The 22,212-nt window shown below is 43.7% G+C and overlaps 1 protein-coding gene across 5 annotated transcripts in view; it reads left to right on the forward strand.

Annotated features, from left to right (window-relative positions):
• The first annotated feature begins 899 nt into the window (after positions 1-899).
• CIT (citron rho-interacting serine/threonine kinase) overlaps positions 900-22,212 on the forward strand; it is a 168,275-nt gene continuing 146,962 nt past the window's right edge. For all 5 annotated transcript variants that reach the window (XM_041729458.1, XM_041729460.1, XM_041729459.1 and 2 more), the window contains exons 1-4: positions 900-937; positions 1,935-2,034; positions 7,107-7,248; positions 18,090-18,265. In XM_041729458.1, coding sequence (XP_041585392.1) covers positions 1,939-2,034; positions 7,107-7,248; positions 18,090-18,265 — 414 coding nt within the window. In that variant the 5' untranslated portion in view covers positions 900-937; positions 1,935-1,938. The remainder of the gene's footprint in view (positions 938-1,934; positions 2,035-7,106; positions 7,249-18,089; positions 18,266-22,212) is intronic.

Here is a 22,212-nt window from a genome sequence, read left to right on the forward strand (position 1 = left end):
GCTCAGGTCATGATCCCAGGGTCCTGGAATCAAGTCCCGCATTCAGCTCCCTGCGAGGAGCCTGCTTCTCCCTCTGCTTGGATATCTGCTTCTCTGTGTCTCTCATGAATAAATAAATAACATTAAAAAGAAAAAACGTCCTTCCAGACAATCTCAATAGTTCACCTATTCGTCCACCGGCATTCAGCCCGAAGTTGCAGTAACAGAGGCACATTAGAAGTTCAAGCTCAAAACATTTCCTGCCCCAGCTGTAGCAGAAAACAAGTTGATTTCCCGAAATAACAAGTACTTCAACTTTAGGCCACTTTAAGGAACAAAGAAGACCAGAGCAGCCTGGCTGCCTTCCTTCTCGCGGGTGGCTATGGAAGCAGAGGACGGAGCCCCCTCCCCAACCCCCCATAACCTCTCTAGGGATCCTGGACACCCAAACAGACACGTCCTTAATTGCAGCATCCTGCTTAACCGCCAATTTCCTTTTTTTTTTAATTTATGATAGTCATGAGAGAGAGAGAGAGGCAGAGACATAGGCACAGGGAGAAGCAGGCTCTATGCAGGGAGCCCGACGTGGGATTCGATCCTGCGTCTCCAGGGTCGCGCCCTGGGCCAAAGGCAGGCGCCAAACCGCTGCGCCACCCAGGGATCCCTTAACCGCCAATTTCAAACTCCCAGGAGCTGCCCTGCAGGGTTTCTCCTTCCCCGTTTCCCATTGGTCACAAGTCGGAGGAAGACACAATCTGATTGGTTCTCCTTTCCACTTCCTCTATCCTTTTAAGGACTTTGGGTGGGGCCTGGCTGGGACGCGGAGGGTCGTCCTAGGAGCGGGCACTCTGATTGGCTCGGGCACGGCTGAGACCCGCCCATGCCGTTCTCTAGGTTCAAACGCGGCGGCGGGAGGCGCGGGGCGGAGCAGAACGCGGCCTGGCGGGGTCGGCGGAGCGTGAGTCCGAATCCCGCACGCCCATTTCTCCCCCACCCCACTCTGCGAGGCCGGGGGGAGGGCCGCTTCCAGTCACACGAGTCCCGGCTTTCCTTCCCGCTGTGGGGTGGGCGGAGTGGGTGGCGGTGCCGCCCCCAGGGCTGCCGGGGCGGGGCCGCGGGGTGGTCCTCGGCTGGCGGTGCGCCCCCCCGCCCCCCCCCCAGGGAGCCGAAGGGTCTGCAGGTGGTGCCCGGGGCAGAGGGAATTGCACCCGTCTTAAGCCGGGCGGGGTCCCTTGTGTGCTCCTGCGCTATTCCGTCTGCTGGGGTGTCCTCCCTCACGCTCTCGGTATCCGCAGTCACCTGCGTCCCGCCTCTTTCCCGGTGCTGCAGCCTCTCTCCCCTCCCGGGCAGGGTCCGGGAAGCCCAGGTCCTGCCTCAGAGCTTGGGCCCCGGCTGTTCCGCTGTTCCTGGGCGCCGCACGCTTTGCTTGCCTCCCCGCCCATCAGCAAGGCTCACTGCTTACCCACTCCAGATCTTGCGTCAAATGTTACCTTCTCAGTGAAGTCTACTCTGGCTACACTTAAAAAATGCGGGCACACACCAATTACCCTTATTTCCCTCTCTCTTTTTTTAGAACTCTGCAGCGCCTATTACTATATAACATACTGTGTAATTTGCTTATTTCAATCATTCATTTCAATAAGTATTCATTAGCACCTGCTACTTGCCAGGCTCTGTGTTTCCGCTCTTGTGGAGCTTACGTTATCCACGGAGCAGAATAATAAATTTTTTTGTAAGTAAGAGAATATGTCAGATGAGTGTATTACCTCTTGTTACAGTGGGTAAATAATCCGCTTTGTAACGTCCATTGCCAGACTGAACTTTCCAAGACTTGTTTCATAGTGGTTGGTTTTCACCTTCCTATCCCTGACATCTTGAGGAAGATAGGATCTTTCAAGCTGTTCGTCCTCAAATTGGCAGTAAACACTTGACCTTCTATGTCTCTTCCCTGTTAGGGAGATGTTGAAGTTCAAGTATGGAGCACGGAATCAAATGGATGCTGGTGCTGCTGAACCCATTGCCAGCCGGGCCTCCAGGCTGAATCATTTCTTCCAGGTAACAGTCTGCCAACTCTGTTCATCTGTGTTTGTTTCCTTGGAACCTTCTTGTCACTTTTATTCTTATTATAGGGCTGAGGCTAATCTCCTAGGAGTGGGTAGCTGAACTTGGCCTTAAAGGGAGATAATTTGGGCAGACGGATGGCTCAACGGTTTAGTGCCGCCTTCGGCCCAGGGCATGATCTTGGAGACCTGGGATTGAGTCCCACATTGGGCTCCCTGCATAGAGCCTGCTTCTCCCTCTGCCTGTGTCTCTGCCTCTCTCTCTCCTCTCTGTGTTTCTCATGAATTAAAAAAAAAAAAAAAAAAAAAAATCTTAAAAAAATCCTTAAGAAAAAAAGTGAGATAATTTTTATCATTTTTCACATGTTACACATCGTATTAAGGTTTGTCCTTTTGTTAAAGAAAAAAAACCACAGGCAGTCTTTTGGCCAAAATTACTGTAGATGTAATCCTATTTCTTTTCATTCAAGAGATCTTTGTTTTTTTAAAAATATTTTATTTATTTATTTGAGAGAGGGAGAACATGAGCAGGGGGAGGGGGCAGAGGGAGAAACAGACTCCCTGCTTAGCTGAGAGCCCGATGTGGAGCTCTATCCCAGGACCCTGAGATCATGATCTGAGCCAAAAGCAGATGCTTAACTGGCTGAGCTACCCAGGTGCCCCTAAGAGATCTTTATTTAAGAAAAAAACCAAAACAACCCAGACTTGTGAAACTCCATAGTCTGCTCAAGATATAGAGCCTTTCAATCCCCCCAGAAGTGTTAAAGCTTAATATCAGGAAATAATTCCCAGATTTTTAATTCTTTTGTTTTTGACGTAGGTGAAACATTGTTGATGTAGAAATCCTTGTTCGATTTATGTATTCACAAGTCAGGGGGTCAGCATAGATAGTGGTGTCGAGCTGGGTTTGAATCCTGGCCCCAGCACTTGTTAGCTGTGTTACCTGGGGTGACTCAGTTGCCTTCTCTGCATCCATTTGCCACAATGTCAAATAGAGGTTAGAGCACCAAATTCACAAGGTTATCATGAGGATTAAATGAGATAATTTATATTAAGCGCTTATTAGTTATAATACTGATCAATTTATGTTTAGTTAGCAGTAATTATATTTAGGAAGGTGTTTATGCAAGGATACCTGTATGATGATAAATACTGATACTTTCTTGATGACATTTCCCCCCAAAATGTTGGTATTGGGGAATGTCCAAACAGCTCAGAATGGAGACAGATCGAAAGCTTAGGTTGTGGTGTTAGGACCATTCCTGTTATGGTTTTAAGTCATGAGATATTTTTCACAAATGAATAGTTTGTCCCTAACTCTAGCTGACTGGAGTGCTGCTGTGCTTTAGTTTCTTTACATTTAACTCCAAAACTTTTCCAATTTATTACGGAATTGACTAAAGGCATTATACTGTGCTCCATATATAATAATTGTGGCTTCCAATGTGCTGGGTACAGAACCAGCATGCTCCTGATTATCTTACTTCAGCTTCATAATGGACGTAAGGACTATTCTTATTTACATTTTAAGTAGGAAGAGACAGATACTGAAGGAGGCAAGGACTTGCCCAGGATCACGCAGCTTGTAAGTGACAGAGCCAGGTTCCATTTTTATTCTGACAACAGAGGCTGGGCATGTAACCACTGGCAATGCTGCCAGCATATGTCAGAGTTTATTAAGTGTGTATTATATTTAAATATCATTATAACAGTAAGGGTTGGGGGTAAATCCCCGGTTTATCTTTTTTTCATGATGAGTTCTTCCCTGTCCCTGGGAAAGCAATTATTCACAAGCATACCATACACCTAACATTTGCCTAACCTGGTATGGATACTGTTCTTTTCCCATGTAATGTAATTTTAACGAGGTTTAGGTAGAATAATGATTTTGTTTTCCATCTAGGTAAGGACTTTAGACTGGGTCTTAGTTTCTACTTAACATTATACTTAACTTGCCAAGGAGTTCTGTGTCAGCGGTCAGAGACTTTTAGATTTTTGAGCCAGCGCAATTTCACAGATTTGCTAGGCCGACATAGGTTAGCCAGCTTTTTTATTTTGTCAAGTAAGAGATGTAAAAAGGATATAAAAAAACAGATATAGAGAAAAGCCTATTACGTTCTGGTCCTTTCATTATAAAGAAGGGACATTTTAAGAAACAGCAGAGAAAGGAGATATTATTTCAGAATAAAAGAGCACTTTAAAATATGAATATAGTTAGCCTTATAGAGAAGTCATCATGTGCTGGTCATGTTTTCTCATTTCGTGGCAGACTGGAGAACTTTGTTAAGCATCAGCATGGTGGTATTTTTTGGAGTTCGTGGCAGAAGTATAACTAAAGTGACAGGTATGGTGGCTTGTGGCCCAGGGCTTCACATACTTGGCTGAAGCTTGAATCTCTTGGTGAGCTTGTTGATAAAACATGTTAGCTAACTAGCTAACATGCTACTAACTGGGAAATTCTTGTTCAGTAGGTCAGGGATAGCACCAGAGGATTTTGTTATTGTTGTTTTGTAGCTAAATTCTTCAGGTGATTCAAATGTAGCCAGCCTGTTTCTATTATCCAGTGTAAGAAAACACTCTCAAAGTTTAAAGCAGTAACGATTTATTTTTTCTTCTGATTCTGTGAGTTGTTTGGAATCAGCTAGGCAGTCTTCCTGTTCCACCCTGTGATATCAGCTGGGGTCACTCAAGGGGCCATATTGTGTTGGGAGCTTGGCTGGGGCTGGAACATCTGGGCACTGCCTGCTGGCTGGTGCATCTCAGTGTCCCTCCAGCTGACTTCTCTATGAGGCCTTTCATTAGCCAGTAGTCTGACCCAGGCCTTGTAACTTTCTTCTCTAAATAATAAATATTTTAGGCTTTGGGGTAGCTGCAACTGTTCACCTCTGCCACTGTAGCACAAAAGCAGCCACAGACAATATGTAAATGAGTGGGTCTGGCTGTGTTCCAATAAAACTATTTATAAAAACAGACAGTGGGGCCAGATTGGCCTATAGACCATAGTTTGCTGACCCCTGGTCTAGCCTAAGCTTTTTTACATGGCGACTGGCTTCCCAAAAGAGCAAAAGCAGAAGCTGCTAGCCTCCTTGAGAGCTCTGCCCTGAACTGGGGCAGTGTCACTTGTGTCACCTGTTGCTTGAAGCAAGTCAGAGACAGATTCAAGGCGAGGGGAAATAGATTGTTAATGGGAGTGGTGGCAAGCACATGTAGAGATAAATGGCCTGTAGGGGGCCATCTTTGCAGAGATATCACCACACAATCCATAGCCTGGCACATAGAGATCATTTTTTAAAAAATTTATTTATTTATTTATTCATGAGAGACACAGAGAGAGAGAGAGACAGAGACATAGGCAGAGGGAGAAGCAGGCTCCATGCAGGGAGCCTGTTGTGGGACTCAATCCCGGGACTCCAGGATCATGCCCTGGGCCAAAGGCAGGCGCCCAACCTCTGAGCCACCCAGGCATCCCAGATCATTTTTTTTTTTTAAGATTTTATTTATTCATGAGAGAGAGAGAGAGGCAGAGGTCGAGACAGGGAGAAGCAGGCTCCATGCAGGGAGCCTGATGTGGGACTCGATCCTGGGACTCCAGGATCACGCCCTGAGCCTACGGCAGGTGCTAAACCACTGAGCCACCCAGGGATCCCCATGCACATGGAGATCATTGCTCTAGATCAAAGGTTGCAAACTCATGTCTTTGGGGGCTAGGCAGTGAGTATGTGTGAGTCACATGGGCCTGATAGAAGACTGGCAGGTCAGATCTACGGTGAACTGCAGAGCACATTCTCTACGCAGAGGGGCAGCATCACTCGAGAGTCACTGTTTTTTTTTTTTTTTTTGTAAAGATTTATTTATTTATTCATTCAGAGAGCGAGAGAGAGGCAGAGACACAGGCAGAGGGAGAAGGAGGCTCCATGCAGGAAGCCCGATGTGGGACTCAATCCCGGGTCTCCAGGATCACACCCTGGGCTGCAGGCGGCGCTAAACCGCTGCGCCACCAGGGCTACCCGAGAGCCACTGTTTATCACCAGACAAGAATGTGGGACAATCACGTCGGGCTCCTTGCATGGGGCCTGCTTCTCCCTCTGCCTGTGCCTCTGCCTCTCTCTCTCTCTGTCTCTCACGAATAAGTGAATAAAATCTTTAAAAAAAAAAAAAAAAGAATGTGGGGCAATGTGGCTCTATCCTCCAGTGTTTCAGGAGAACCCCTAGATCCTACCCCTTCTTTCGGGTAAAATTTCCTGATTTTTCAATATTGGCAGATAATTCAAATTATTTTAAATGCTGCAGGCCCAACAAAACGTGTCTGTGTGGGTTAGATGCAGTCTGCCAGTTTGCAACTGTTGGTCTGGATTATGAATAAATTCAGCTTTAGTACGGTTCACTCTGTCCATACTACTCTAGATTGTTCGAGAGCATTAAAGAAACTGCAGTTGGGACGCTGGGTGGCTCAGTGGTTGAGTGTCTGCCTTTGGCTCAGGGTGTGATCCCGGGGTCCTGGGATTGAGTCCTGCATCAGGCTCCCTGCATGGAGCCTGCTTCTCCCTCTGCCTATGTCTCTGCCTTCTCTCTCTGTGTCTCTCATGAATAAATAAATAAAGTCTTAAAAAAAAAAAAAAAAGGAGGTCATTATCGTTTAAAAAAAAAAGAAAAAAAGGAACTGCAGTTATATTAGCAAACCTCCAGGCACACTCAAAAGGAGTAGCAATCATTGTGTCCTATTGTAGAGACATGGAAACATGCATGTCGTAACCAGCAGGGTCCAGAGTAAATGTTCCCGTGAGCCTCAGACTGTTAAGGAAGAAGAGGCTTTTCTTGTTAATGGCATGCTTGTGAAGCTTTTCTTCCCAGGTGCTGGTGGAAGAAATCCACGATAATGGAATCGTACAAGTGATAACGTAATGACTCTCAATTGATGTTGCTTTAAAGAATGAAGCCCCAGAATTGTGCTGTTAGCGTGTGTCGTGAGCAGTTAGAGTTGGTGGCTTGTAATTACTCTGTGTGGATGTTATTGATCAAAGCTTTTCATTATTGACAGTGTCTCCATCTGCTGTTTGCTGTTTTTAGGGGAAACCACCCTTTCTGACTCAACAGCAGATGTCTCCTCTTTCCCGAGAAGGGATATTAGATGCCCTCTTCGTTCTCTTTGGAGAATGCAGTCAGCCTGCCCTGATGAAGATCAAGCACGTGAGCAACTTTGTCCGGAAGTGTAAGTTTGGAGAAATTTTTCTTGAAAACCATTCTGCCAGAGAAAACTGCAAAGATGCTGGAAGCCAAATGAGTTAGTGGTTGGTGGTAGTGGGTAAGAACTCTGCTTGGAGGAAGACAGGCCCAGTTTCAAGGTCAGTTTCTACCTGCTGCAGTTAGGAGGCCAGATAAGTTAGGTCTCATGGTTGCAGGTGACAGAAACTTAACTCAAACTAGCTGAGGCAAAAAAGTGAATTTAGGGCTCATGAAACTGAGAAATCTAGGGTTGGGTTAAACTTTTGGTATAGCTGGTTCCAGCTGTTAAGCAGTGTCCACTGGCTCCATCCTTATACCCACTCAGGGCTGATAATCTAGCAGGCATAGCAAGCACAGTGCTTAGGGCCCACAGTATTTAATTTTAATAAATTGAACCTCTTTTCACTAGTTAAATTAATTTTGAAATAATAAGAAAAATATGGTTATAATAATGTATAATGATTTGGGATTATATTCATCTTTATGACAATGACATCATAAAATATAATTTTGACGTTTTTTCATAGTTTCTTTCTTTTTTTTTTTTTTTTAAGTAGGCTCCATACCTAGCATGGAGCCTGACATGGGGCTTGAACTCATGACCCTGAAATCAAGACCTGAGTTGAGATGAAGATTTGGATGCTTTTTTTTAATGAAAGAGGGGGCTGAGGAAGGGAAAGGTGTCCGGTCCTATGAAAGGCATAAATTGGCTGTGCCCACATCCTGTTCTTGTCTTCCTTGAGGTGGAGGAGTTGGCTGCCGCTGTCTGAGTCCTAGTTTTGTATTCAATTACCTTACATCAGTGTTTTCTAACCAGTGGTGATTTCGCCTTCTCTAGACTCTTGGCAATGTCTGGAGGTATTATTTGTTGTCACAGCTTAGCAGGGGAAGGGTGCTACTGGCATCTAATGGGTGAAGCCAGAGATAATGCTAACCTTCCTGCAATGACAATAGCCACCACAGCATAAAATTATCTGATCCAAAATTTCAGTAGTGCCAAGTATGAGAAACCTTCCCTTATACAACTTTGCTGTGTAACCGAGCACCCTGAACTATTGTGGCCTAAAACAGTAATCGTTGTCTTACCTCTCATGAATCTGGGGATTGACTGGGCACAGCTAGGATTTTTCCACTCCATGTGACTTGGGCTAAGATTGTAGGCACCCAGGACTCTCCTAGTCTAGAACGTCCCAGATGACTTGCTCAGTGTCTGGCAAGTTGCCCAGAAGGCTAGACTCAGCTGGGACTCGGGGCGGGGGCGGTGATTGGGCCTTACTCTGTTTCTGGGAAGTCTCAGGGCCTCTTGCTCTCTACGTGGCTTCTCCATGTGGTCTCTCTGTCAAGGGTCAGCCAACCATAGCCTGGGAGACCTGTTTTGTAAACAAAGTTTTACTGGAATGTTGTTAGCCTTGCCTACGTGTTTATATACTCCTTTTGAGGCGTTTGAGTCGTGGTGATGGAGACTATATGGCTCACAGAGCCTAAAATATTTACTCTCTTGCCCTTCAAAAAAAACCTCACTGACCTCTGATCTACATGGTCTCTAGCAGAGATGTTGACTTACGTGGCAGCTCAGGGTTTCTTTTTTTCTTTTTTCTTTTTTTTTTATTAATTTTTATTTATTTATGACAGGCACACAGTGAGAGAGAGAGGCAGAGACACAGGCAGAGGGAGAAGCAGGCTCCATGCACCGGGAGCCCGACGTGGGATTCGATCCTGGGTCTTCAGGATCGCGCCCTGGGCCAAAGGCAGGCGCTAAACCGCTGCGTCACCCAAGGATCCCCAGCTTAGGGTTTCCAAAAGCACCAAAGTGGAAGTTGCCAGGACTTCTTAGGGCTTAGGCGTGGAAGGGACATTAGGATCTCTTGGGCTGCATTCTGTTTTGAAGTGAGTCATAGGGCCGCCCAGATTCCATGTGTCAGGGAACTATACAAGGGCGTGAATTCTAGGAGGTGTGTGATTCATTGGGCACCATCTTTGGAGATTGGCTACCACACCCTGTGCAAGGTTTATCTTCCACTGTCTATATTAATACAATCCCCAGGAAAGATTCTAATTGGCTCTGCTCTAAACCATCTGTCTACCCCTTGATCAGGTACTGGGCTAGGATATGAAGTTGATGATCTCATCTGGGTGCTCAGGGGTTCAGTGCACCCTGATTACCAGGGTCTGATGAAATGAGTGAAATTGCAAGGGCCCAGAGGAGCTGGGAGTTTTGAGTAGATAAAAATCAGTGTAGATCCACCACAGTGAGCTTTGGGGTTTATGTGTACCTTGTCTCTTCTGTTTCCTGATCTGCAAAATGAGGAAAATGCTTATCTCATAAGGTTTTTTGGGGATTGAATGAACTAGTGCACAGACCAGGCTTATGTGGCCTGACACATAAGAGATAATAAATGTTCACCACATAGCCATCAACCTCAACATACATTTAATGCATTGTGTATCTTTAATTTAATTTAATTTAATTTAATTTAATTTAATTTTTATTTATTTTTTTGTATCTTTAATTTTAAAATGTATTTTGGATACTTTTCATTATTCCCTATTTGAATAAACTCCTACCTTTCTTGAGTATTTAAATTTTCAAGTAGGGAGTGGGAGGGGAGGGGAAATTATGAGACTAATTTATCAAGCCATCTACAGGCACTTTCATCAATCTGGGATCTGCCCCTCTGATTATTTATTTTAAAAAAGGTTTATTTATTTATTTATTTATTTAGAGTGAGAGGGGATCCCTGGGTGGCTCAGTGGTTTGGCGACTGCCTTTGGTCCAGGGCGCGATCCTGGAGTCCTGGGATCGGGTCCCGCATCGGGCTCCTGGCATGGAGCCTGCTTCTCCCTCCTCCTGTGTCTCTGCATCTCTCTCTCTCTCTCTCTCTATCATTAATAAATAAATAAATATAAAAAAAAATAGAGAGCATGAACAGGGGAGAGGGACACTGAGAATCCTCAAGTAGATTCCCCGCTGAGCACAGAGCCTGACACAGGGCTCCAGCCCATGACCCTGAGATCATGACCTGAGCCAAAAGCATGAGTTGGACGCTCAACCAACTGAGCCACCCAGGTGCCCTGCCCCCTGGTTACTTTCAAGTAGTAGATCTTCCAGACTCATTCAGTAATCAGGGGCTTAGGCTTAGAGAAATGTAGCTTTTTCTAATAGAATTCTCTTGTAAGGAACTATTTTGTAGTTTTGGAGAGGCTTCCTGGAGAGTATGGCTGAGAGGCTGTGGATTAAAAAAGGGTGATTACATTAGTATGGCTGTTTATTTTTTGCTTTTTTTTTTTTTTTCTTTCTTCTTTTGAGTTTCTGTTTTGGAATGTGAGTTTTGATTTCACATGGGAAGAAGGCCCCAACAGCTGCTACTGTATAAGTTTCTTGAATATTGTCATAGAGATGGAGATTTTCTTTTTCTTTTTTTTTTTTTTTAAATTAATTTTTATTGGTGTTCAATTTACCAACATACAGAAAAACACCCAGTGCTCATCCCATCAAGTGTCCACCTCAGTGCCCGTCACCCGTTCCCCTCCAACACGCGCCCTCCTCCACTTCCACCACCCCTAGTTCGTTTCCCCGAGTTAGGAGTCTTTATGTTCTGTCTCCCTTCCTGATATTTCCCAACATTTCTTTTCCTTCCTTTATATTCCCTTTCACTATTATTCATATTCCCCAAATGAATGAGAACATACACTGTTTGTCCTTCTCCGATTGACTTATTTCACTCAGCATAATACCCTCCAGTTCCATCCACGTTGAAGCAAATGGTGGGTATTTGTCGTTTCTAATTGCTGAGTAATATTCCATTGTATACATAAACCACATCTTCTTTATCCATTCATCTTTCGATGGACACCGAGGCTCCTTCCACAGTTTGGCTATTGTGGCCATTGCTGATAGAAACATCGGGGTGCAGGTGTCCCGACGTTTCATTGCATCTGAATCTTTGGGGTAAATCCCCAACAGTGCAATTGCTGGGTCGTAGGGCAGGTCTATTTTTAACTCTTTGAGGAACCTCCACACAGTTTTCCAGAGTGGCTGCACCAGTTCACATTCCCACCAACAGTGCAAGAGGGTTCCCTTTTCTCCGCATCCTCTCCAACATTTGTGGTTTCCTGCCTTGTTAATTTTCCCCATTCTCACTGGTGTGAGGTGGTATCTCATTGTGGTTTTGATTTGTATTTCCCTGATGGCAAGTGATGCAGAGCATTTTCTCATGTGCATGTTGGCCATGTCCATGTCTTCCTCTGTGAGATTTCTCTTCATGTCTTTTGCCCATTTCATGATTGGATTGTTTGTTTCTTTGGTGTTGAGTTTAATAAGTTCTTTATAGATTTTGGAAACTAGCCCTTTATCTGATATGTCATTTGCAAATATCTTCTCCCATTCTGTAGGTTGTCTTTTAGTTTTGTTGACTGTATCCTTTGCTGTGCAAAAGCTTCTTATCTTGATGAAGTCCCAATAGTTCATTTTTGCTTTTGTTTCTTTTGCCTTTGTGGATGTATCTTGCAAGAAGTTACTGTGGCCGAGTTCAAAGAGGGTGTTGCCTGTGTTCTCTTCTATGATTTTGATGGACTCTTGTCTCACATTTAGATCTCTCATCCATTTTGAGTTTATCTTTGTGTATGGTGAAAGAGAGTGGTCCAGTTTCATTCTTCTGCATGTGGATGTCCAATTTTCCCAGCACCATTTATTGAAGAGACTGTCTTTCTTCCAATGGAAAGTCTTTCCTCCTTTATCGAATATTAGATGACCATACACTTCAGGATCCACTTCTGGGTTCTCTATTCTGTTCCATTGATCTATGTGTCTGTTTTTGTGCCAGTACCACACTGTCGTGATGACCACAGCTTTGTAGTACAACCTGAAATCTGGCATTGTGATGCCCCCAGCTATGGTTTTCTTTTTTAAAATTCCCCTGGCTATTCGGGGTCTTTTCTGATTCCATACAAATCTTAAAATAATTTGTTCCAACTCTCTGAAGAAAGTCCATGGTATTTTGATAGGGATTGCATTAAACGTATAAATTGCCCTGGGTAACATTGACATTTTTACAATATTAATTCTGCCAATCCATGAGCATGGAATATTTTTCCATCTCTTTGTGTCTTCCTCAATTTCTTTCAGAAGTGTTCTATAGTTTTTAGGATATAGATCTTTTACCTCTTTGGTTAGGTTTATTCCTAGGTATCTTATGCTTTTGGGTGCAATTGTAAATGGGATTGACTCCTTAATTTCTCTTTCTTCAGTCTCATTGTTAGTGTATAGAAATGCCATTGATTTCTGGGCATTGATTTTGTATCCTGCCACACTACCAAATTGCTGTATGAGTTCTAGCAATCTTGGGGTGGAGGCTTTTGGGTTTTCTATGTAGAGTATCATGTCATCGGCGAAGAGGGAGAGTTTGACTTCTTCTTTGCCAATTTGAATGCCTTTAATGTCTTTTTGTTGTCTGATTGCTGAGGCGAGGACTTCCAGAACTATGTTGAACAGCAGTGGTGAGAGTGGACATCCCTGTCTTGTTCCTGATCTTAGGGGAAAGGCTCCCAGTGCTTCCCCATTGAGAATGATATTTGCTGTGGGCTTTTCGTAAATGGCCTTTAAGATGTCGAGGAAAGTTCCCTCTATCCCAACACTCTGAAGGGTTTTGATCAGAAATGGATGCAGTATTTTGTCAAATGCTTTCTCTGCATCTAATGAGAGTATCATATGGTTCTTGGTTTTTCTCTTGCTGATATGATGAATCACATTGATTGTTTTACGAGTGTTGAACCAGCCTTGTGTCCCAGGGATAAATCCTACTTGGTCATGGTGAATAATTTTCTTAATGTGTTGTTGGATCCTATTGGCTAGTATCTTGTTGAGAATTTTTGCATCCATGTTCATCAGGGATATTGGTCTGTAATTCTCCTTTTTGCTGGGTCTTTGTCTGGTTTCGGAATTAAGGTGATGCTGGCCTCATAGAATGAATTTGGAAGTACTCCGAGATGGAGATTTTCTTTGGGGACTGTTGGAGGAATGAGATGGAGGGTATAGCCCTGCAGTGGGGTCCCAGCTAGAGGAGGGCAGGGAGCAGGGAACCTGCATTTCAAGAGATCTTTCTTTCTTTCTCTTTTTTTCTCTCTCTCTCTTTCTCTCTTTTCTCTTTCTCTCTCTCTCTTTCTCCTTTTCTCCCTCTCCCTCTTTCTAAAGATTTAGATTCCTTCTTCCTTTATTTTTTTTATAAAGACTTTATTGATTTGAGAGAGAGACACACAGTATGAGCATGAGCAGTAGGAGGGGCAGAGAGAGAGAGAGAGGGAGAAGCAGACGCCCTACTGAGCTGGGAACCTGATGTGGGGCTTGATCCCAGGACCCTGAGATCATGATCTGAGCTGTAGGCAGACATTTCACTGAGTGAGCCACCTAGGTGCTCCAAGATTTTTGTTTCTTAATTACTGTTCTATTCCCAGTGCCTAAAACAATGTTTGGCACTTGGTAGATACTGAGTAAATATTGGTCGAATGACTACATTGCTAACTGAACAAAGTGGCAAAATCTTAAACATTGTATTATAGAATTTGTCTAAAAAATAAACTGATATTAAACATGCAAAGTGTTGATAATTGTTGAAATTGGACTATTTTTGGTGATTTGACAGTAGCTACAGTCTTATGCTCTTTTAGCTATGTTTACTGTAAGCAAAAGCTTCTGTGTGTTCACAACTGTAGTGCTTATAGGTGAATTATATACTTAAAAATTTTTCTTCCTAATTGTAAATAGAGTACAAAGTTATATATAAAAGGTCAAAATGAGAGAATATCCCTCAAAATCTCTTCTATTTGAGATAACTGCTGTTACCAGTTCAGTGCATAATATTGCAACTTTTTTTGTCTTTATAAAATATTTATTATGGAAATTTTCAAGCATGTCTCAAGGGAAAGAGAATAGTGTAATGAACTCCTGTGTGTCAGTCAACCAGCTCTAGCAATTAACCTTTTCCATGTATGTTCTAACATCACTCTTTTGATAGATGTAATATTTTGCTACTAGCTTTGCTCACATAGCAATATATTTACTCAACAAATATTTATGGAGCATTTGCTATGTGCCAGGTTCCGTTTTGGGTACTGAGTTTACAGTAATGATCAAAACAGACAAAAATCCCTGCTCTTTTTTAAAAGATTTTATTTATTGATTCATGAGAGACACAGAGAGAAAGGCAGAGAGAGAAGCAGGCTCCTCATAGGGAGCCTGATGTGGGACTTGATTCCTGGACCAGAATCATGCTCTAAGCTGAAAGCAGATGCTCAACTGCTGAGCCACCCAGGCGTCCCAAAAATCCCTGCTCTTAAAGATTGTATATTCTTGTGGAGATTGAGCTACTCCCTGTGCCTAATATTCTTTTATGTGAATGAACTTTAGGTCGATGCCATTTTCCTGGTGATGGAGCTTTAGGTCATCTTTTTTTTTTTTAATTAAGATTTTAATTATTTGAGAGAGAGAAATGGTGAGAATAGGGGAGAGCACAAACAGGGATGAGGAGAGGCAGAGAGGGAGAAGCAGACTCCCTGCTGAGCAGGGAGGTCGGCTCAACCTGGGGCTCAATCCCAGGACCCCAGGATCCTAGGATCCTGGAGCTGAAGGCAGACATTTAACTGAGCCACTGAGGTGCCCATGGACCATTAGGTCATTTCTGGTTATTTTTCTCCTACAAGCAGTGCTCATGATGGGTATCTTGCTGTGTGTGTCTTTTTCAAGCACATCTGTTCATGTTTCTGTGAAGGACAAATTCCTAGAAATTGAGATGTTGAATTGACTGAATTTCAGAAGAGGAAGGGATATACTCAGCTGTGTTGGCTTTTGCCCCTCGGTCCAAACGTTTATCTGACAAGGCTGTGCTTTGACTGCATTTTCATTATAGTGCTTTGGGTCTTTGATTCCACCTCAATATTCAGTCCTTACGTGCTGTAACTAACAGTGTGCAGGGCTGAAATGTGCTTTGGTTTTGCAGTCACAGATGCTACTGGTATGGAGGGAAGTTGTGGGAGTCTTTGCCTATAGCCGTTTGTTTACTTGTATGATTGAAATGCCTAGTGGTTACCAGCCGCAGAATCATAGTTAAGTTGGACAAATGCTAGAAACAACCTAGGGACCCAAGGCCCAGCAGGGGATCGAGAGAGGCTTTGTCTGCAAGCAATAGTAAAATCAGATTCAACCCAGAAAGTTGCAAGCCAGTGTATTTGGGGTATTTTTTTAAAAATTTTTAAAATTTATTTATGATAGTCACACACAGAGAGAGAGAGAGAGAGGCAGAGACACAGGCAGAGGGAGAAGCAGGCTCCATGCACTGGGAGCCCGACGTGGGATTCGATCCCGGGTCTCCAGGATCGTGCCCTGGGCCAAAGGCAGGCGCCAAACTGCTGCGCCACCCAGGGATCCCTATTTGGGGTATTATAATTCAAAACTCAAGTACTTGATCTGAAAGAAACTTGGAAGAAGGGCAGGAAAGAAAGACAGGACTTGGCATAGGGATGTCAGGGCAAAAGGAAAATATTTTGCAGCTTTCAACTTTCCTTCTGCATGGAATTCTCCATGAAGGCACTTTAGATGTATCTTTTACAATGGTCATGGTGAATTTATCCAGATCTACCCATCACTCTTGCCTCATTCCCCCAGGGACCAAAGGGAGGTGTTTCTCAGGGTGACTGGCTGAAGAGAGTGGTATTGTCTGTGGGTGGGAAGGTAGTGCGGTGGAGTTCATCATGTGTGCCTTTGATCCAAGGGAATTCAGCTCCACCCATGCCTCAAAGAAAGAGGGTGGGTAGCAATTAAAATTGCATTTACTAATTTATCAATATGCTGCTCAACAACTCTAGGTATGAAATAGCTTTTCCCCATTTCCTCTGATGTGTGACTAACTTGCCAAGCTGACTGTAGCTCTATTTTTTAAAAAAATTTATTTCTTTTAAAGATTTTATTTATTCATGAGGAACAGAGAGAGAGAGAGAGAGAGAGAGAGAGGCAGAGGGAGAAGCAGGCTCCCCGTGGGGAGCCCTATGTGAGAGAGAGAGAGAGAGAGAGAGAGAGAGAGGCAGAGGGAGAAGCAGGCTCCCCGTGGGGAGCCCTATGTGGGACTCGATCCCAGGACCCCAGGATCATGACCTGAGCCAAAGGCAGATGCTCAACCACTGAGCCACCCAGGTGCCCCTATAACTCTAGAATGTAGCTCCCAGCTTTATCTCGTGTGCAACCGTAGAAATGGTAACCCGCTCTAGGGCTCCGAGGGCTTTAGTGTCCACGTGGGAATTCAAGAGTCTCTTGGTCTTCATCGTGGGACCTTTCTGAGGGATTCTCCAAGTTAATTTTGTTTTTTAATTATTTTTTAAAGATTTTATTTATTTATTCATAGACACACACACACACACACACACACACACACACACACACACACACACACAGAGAGAGAGAGAGAGGCGGAGACACAGGCAGAGGGAGAAGCAGGCTCCATGCAGGGAGCCTGATGCGGGATTCGATCTTGGGTCTCCAGGATCACACCCCGGGCTGCAGGTGGCGCTAAACCGCTGCGCCACTGGGGCTGCCCTCCAAGTTAATTTTGATTATGCGTTCCTCTTGTCTTCCTTTGGCATGTAACCCCTGTTTCTCTATAATGTGAAGGATTGAATTTTTTAGTCAGATACAGCTGTTGTGCTCTATTCTTTCAGATCCTTAGAGTCATTGCATATCCAGTGATGTCCCAGAATAGTGTCAATAAATATACGGTAGATTCCAAATCCACACATCATACATTTGGGATCTCCGCCTATTATGGACTGAATGTTCGTGTCCCCGTACATATTCAAATGTTGAAGCTCTAATTTCCAATATGGTGGTTATTTGAAGGGAGAGCCTTTGGGGAAGTAATTATATTTAGATGAAGTCATGAAGGTGGGGCCTCCCAGAGTGAACTGTTGGCCTTTGAAGAAGTGAGACCAGGGTCCCCTCTCTCTCCATCTTGTGAGTATATAGTGAGAAGGTAGCTGTTTGTAAGCCAGGAAGTGGGTTCCCACCAGGAACTTAATCTACCAGTACCTTAATCTTGGGCTCCCCAGCCTCCAGAACTGTAAGAAATAAATAACTGTTGTTGAAGCCACCTCATCTATGGTGTTTTGATGTAACAGCCTGAGTGGAGTAAGATACTGAGAAACTGCACTTGAAAAAGAAGACTATATGCTAAGAAAAAGTTAGTTGTAAACCCTTCTAGACATGTGCCCTGTCAACTCCACATTGCAAATGTCAGGGCTCCATTTTTGTTTGTTTGTTTTGTGGAACCTCTATGTATTAAGAGAAAGAGGAGGTATTACTCACACAGTCCAAGGGAGATGGGTTAGTGGGATAAAACTGTGCAGAACACACTTAGCATGGAATGATCTTGCAGTCAGCTCCAAAGTTGATTGAGATGGGAATCATGTTGCTTACATCACATTATAAACCAATCTAAATGCTGATAAACATGTTTGACCAAACACTGCCCTGCAGCCTTCGGAGAGGAGGAGGAAAAGCATGATTTGTGTTCTCCTCCTATTTTCTGAGTCTACAGGATTCAAATTATAGCTACCATGGAAACTGCTTTGGAATTTCTGGAGCCCTTAATTTTAACATATAAAAACACTTTTGTGCTGATTTTATAATTATTCATGACGGATGAGAAAGTGACTAAATGTCTTTTGACAGTGAGGGAACACATAGGAACACTTTTTCTTCTTCTTTTTTTTTTTTTTTGCTTTCATAAAGATGCATGTATTTGAAATGCTTTACTTACCTGGGAGCAACTCTTCCATCTCTTGCAGATTCCGACACCATAGCTGAATTACAGGAGCTCCAGCCTTCAGCAAAGGACTTTGAAGTCCGAAGTCTTGTGGGTTGTGGTCACTTTGCTGAAGTGCAGGTGGTAAGAGAGCGAGCCACCGGAGATATCTATGCCATGAAAGTCATGAAGAAGAAGACCTTGTTGGCCCAAGAGCAGGTAGGAGCATTTTAACACATGCCCTTTCCCCTTTCTGTGCCAGAATGTTCGCTGCAGAGGCAGTAATCTGCTGAATTGACATCTGGGATCACACAAGTTTTCCTTGGTGGCTCTGGTTAATTATGGTTGCAGAAAGATCTCTCAGGTTCTCAGCTTTTCTTCTTGAACTGATATTGACTCATTTTGAAGGCTCACAAGCTCCCCTTGATTTATTGATCATGTTTCCATAGTTGTATTTTATTCAGAATCAACGTGGCCTTTTAACTAATGAATTTAAGATGACCTTTGATGATCGTTAGCTGGGGATTTCAAGATATGCATATCGTGGAGTTAGGCAGTATTTGCTTTTGAGCACATTTTCTTTATTTGCATTGTGGGCATATGCATTTGATTTTAAAACAGGCTTTTGAAGAAATTAAATAACATTGGTGTATGGCTAGGGTATTGCTTGTTTAAGAGAGGTAGGAACTTCTCTTTTTGGTTGTGGTATTTTTCTTTCTTTTAAACAAGGCTGCTGCTCCAGACATATTGATTCATTTGCTGAGTTTCTAGAGAGACGGTCATCAGCCTTGGTGTTCAGAGCAATTTATTAGTTACAGATGTCCGAGCGCACATCATGTGTCCGATAATGTACCCGGCTCTGTGGGAAGCCCACAGAAGGAATTGAAGCTCTATGGCTGTTAGTTACAGGGTTTAAAAACAACTTTGGAAAGTGGAGGAAAAATGCAAATGTATAAAGCAGGCGCTTAGCAGCTAAAGCATCACAGAAGGGAGAGCAGTTAGCAAATTCACCAACTATGGAGTGAGGAGAAATGTGGGTGAGCCAGGGACAGCCAGGGGAGGTTCACACCGCTGAGAGGGAATGTAGATTCTGGGCAGAGAGGCGTGACAGGAGCGTGGCAGGTGGAAGTGTGTGTGTGTGATGTTCTGGAGGTTTGAGTACTAGAATGCTATACAGATGTGTGTGGTTTTTTTTCTTCTGAGTAGTTTAGAACAGATGGACTAGGAAATGAGGAGAAATAAGGCATTTGGCTGGGGAGGGGGTAATATGGGAAATATGAAGAACCTTTTTTTTATTGTGGCAAAATATACATAACATTTACTGTTTTTTAAAAAATATTTTATTTATTCATGAGAGACACACAGAGAGAGAGAGAGAGGGAGAGAGGGAGAGAGGGAGAGAGGGAGAGAGGCAGGCAGACAGGCCGAGGGAGAAGCAGGCTCCATGTAGGGAGCTCTATGCGGGACTCGATCCCGGGTCTCCAGGATCACGCCCTGAGCTGAAGGTGGCGCTAAACCGCTGAGCCACCCAGGCTGCCCAACATTTACTGTTTTAATCCTATTTATTTATTTATTTAAAAGATTTTATCCATTCATAGAGACACACAGGGAGAGGCAGAGACACAGGCAGAGGGAGAAGCAGGCGCCATGCAGGGAGCCTGATGTGGGACTCGATCCTGGGTCTCCAGGATCACACCGCGGGCTGCAGACGGTGCTAAACCGCTGCGCCACCAGGGCTGCCCTGTTTTAATCCTTTTTAAAAAATGATTCTATTTATTTACTTGAGAGAGAGAGTGTGTGCCCAAGTTAGGGGGAGGTTCAGAGGCAGAGGGAGAAGCAGACTCCACGTTGAGCAGGGAGCCTAAGTGGGGCTTGATCCTAGGACTCTGGGATCAGGACCTGGGCTGAAGGCAGATGCTTAACCAATTGAGCCACCCAGGTGCCACTGGGTACAATTCACTGGTCTTAAGTGCATTTACAATGTGATGTGCAACCATAACCACTATCTATTTCTAGAACTTTCTCATCATCCCAAATAGAAACTCTGTACTTATGAAATGGTAACTCTCCATTCCTCCAAGAACTGTTTTTTGGAATGGCAGTTTACTTGGTGAGGTGGCTGGGGATCATTTATACTTTTGGAATGAGGAGGTTGGTATCAGAGTCTAAGGACTTAGTGTCTTTGAGTGGCCTTCAGTCAAAGGAGCAGTAGAGGGCAGGAAGCTGCTTGTCAGAGTCCCAAGAATGATGTAGCCTGTGTTTAGCAGTGAAATGCTAGCAACTTCGCAGAAAGGAGAAATGACAGGCTGTTGCAAATCATTTGAAAGGGAGGAATGGGAGATGCTCACTCAACCTCCCAATACCTAAGCAACCACCTATCATCAGTACGCACTTACTGAGCAGCTATTCTGTGTGGTGTGCTTCTAGGTCCTTGAGAAGAGGCATTAAATGTAGTCCTGACCTTGCAGTGTTTATGTTTTAGATGAGAAATAGTGCATGTGAAAAGAAAACAATCTAATGTACTATACCTTAGGCAAGCAATAGAGATGCTTACATAGGTATGCTTTCCTTCAGGTGAATGACTTACAATGACCTTGTGTGAGGTGTGAGCTGGGGATTTCTATTTTTCCATTTAAAAAAATTATTTATTTATTTTTAAAAATTTATTTATTTTTGAGAGAGAGCAAGAGAGAGCGAGAATGATCAGGGCAATAGGCAGAGGGAGAAGCAGACTCCCTGCTGAGCAGGGAGCTTGATGTAGGACTTTTTTTTTTTTTTTTAAATTTTTATTTATTTATGATAGTCACACAGAGAGAGAGAGAGAGAGGCAGAGACACAGGCAGAGGGAGAAGCAGGCTCCATGCGCTGGGAGCCCGATGTGGGATTCGATCCCGGGTCTCCAGGATCGCGCCCTGGGCCAAAGGCAGGCGCCAAACCGCTGCGCCACCCAGGGATCCCCTGTAGGACTTGATCCCAGGACTCTGGGATCATGACCTGAGCTGAAGGCAGAGGCTTAACCGACAGAGCCACACAGGTGTGCTGTGTGGGCTTGGGACTTTTAAAAATCAGACACACAAGGAGCTAATGAAAGCTACCCAACCATTCCTTAAGAGAGTGAACAGGAAGGAAAGTAGAGTCTTTAATTGAGCCATGGCAAGGCTTTGAGATTTAAGGGCATGAAAAGAGAAAAACTAGCACCAGGAGTGAATGGAAGGAAATGCCAGAGAAGGAGACAGGAGAGGCAACATCCTGTAAGCAACACTAGGAGAGGTCAGCACACCTGCCTGGGCTCTGCTGAGAACCAGATGAGTCCTCAGAGACTGTTTATTTTAATGGAAGCTTCAGGGGTCAGATGAAGAATCCCGGGCGAGCAAGTAAAGGCGTAGGTTTTTCAGTTCAGCCAACCTTCATGGAATACATTTTATGAGCCAGGAAAGCAGAGCGATCATAGATCAGGTGCAGGAGATTATGGGAGCTGTGTGGTTATTCCCCAGATGTGTTACATACATCACTGGTGGTATGCAAGATGATTTTAGGTAGTACATGGACAAAACTATTTTGAAATGTTTACTGGTTTAATATTAACTAGCATATCAATGCCTGGGAGTTGTACAGGTGTTATTGTCAGAACTAAATGGAAGAAGGTATATTTAAAGCTACATTATTTTTATTTTGAAAGTCACAAATCTATAGAAAAGTTGCAAGTACAGTATATATATCATAGAATGTAATTCTATTCAATTATATAAGGTTCTATAACATATGTTTTGTATATATGTATTATATATGTATACCCATTGAATATATGTACCTTTACATCTTGAAATACATACATAATGTGTACATGTATGACTTACCTGATTGTAAGACTGGGAAGTCTGAAATCTGGAGGGCAGGCCAATGAACTGGAAACTCTTGAGCAAGACCTGATAATGGAATCTCGAGGCAGAATTTCTTCTTTCTCAGGGAAGCCTCACTTTTGTTCTTTCAGCTGAATGGCTGTGGCCCACCCAGATCATCTCCTTTACTAAAGTCAGTGGATTGAAGATGTTGACCATATAGAGCACAGCTACAAAATACTTTCACAGAAACACCTAGATGAGTGTGTGATTGAATAGCTGGGTGCTATAGCCTAGCCAACTTGTCATGGAAAACTATCACAAAGT

The sequence above is a fragment of the Vulpes lagopus genome, chromosome 14 (genome assembly GCF_018345385.1).
Source record: "Vulpes lagopus strain Blue_001 chromosome 14, ASM1834538v1, whole genome shotgun sequence".
NCBI lineage: Eukaryota > Metazoa > Chordata > Mammalia > Carnivora > Canidae > Vulpes > Vulpes lagopus.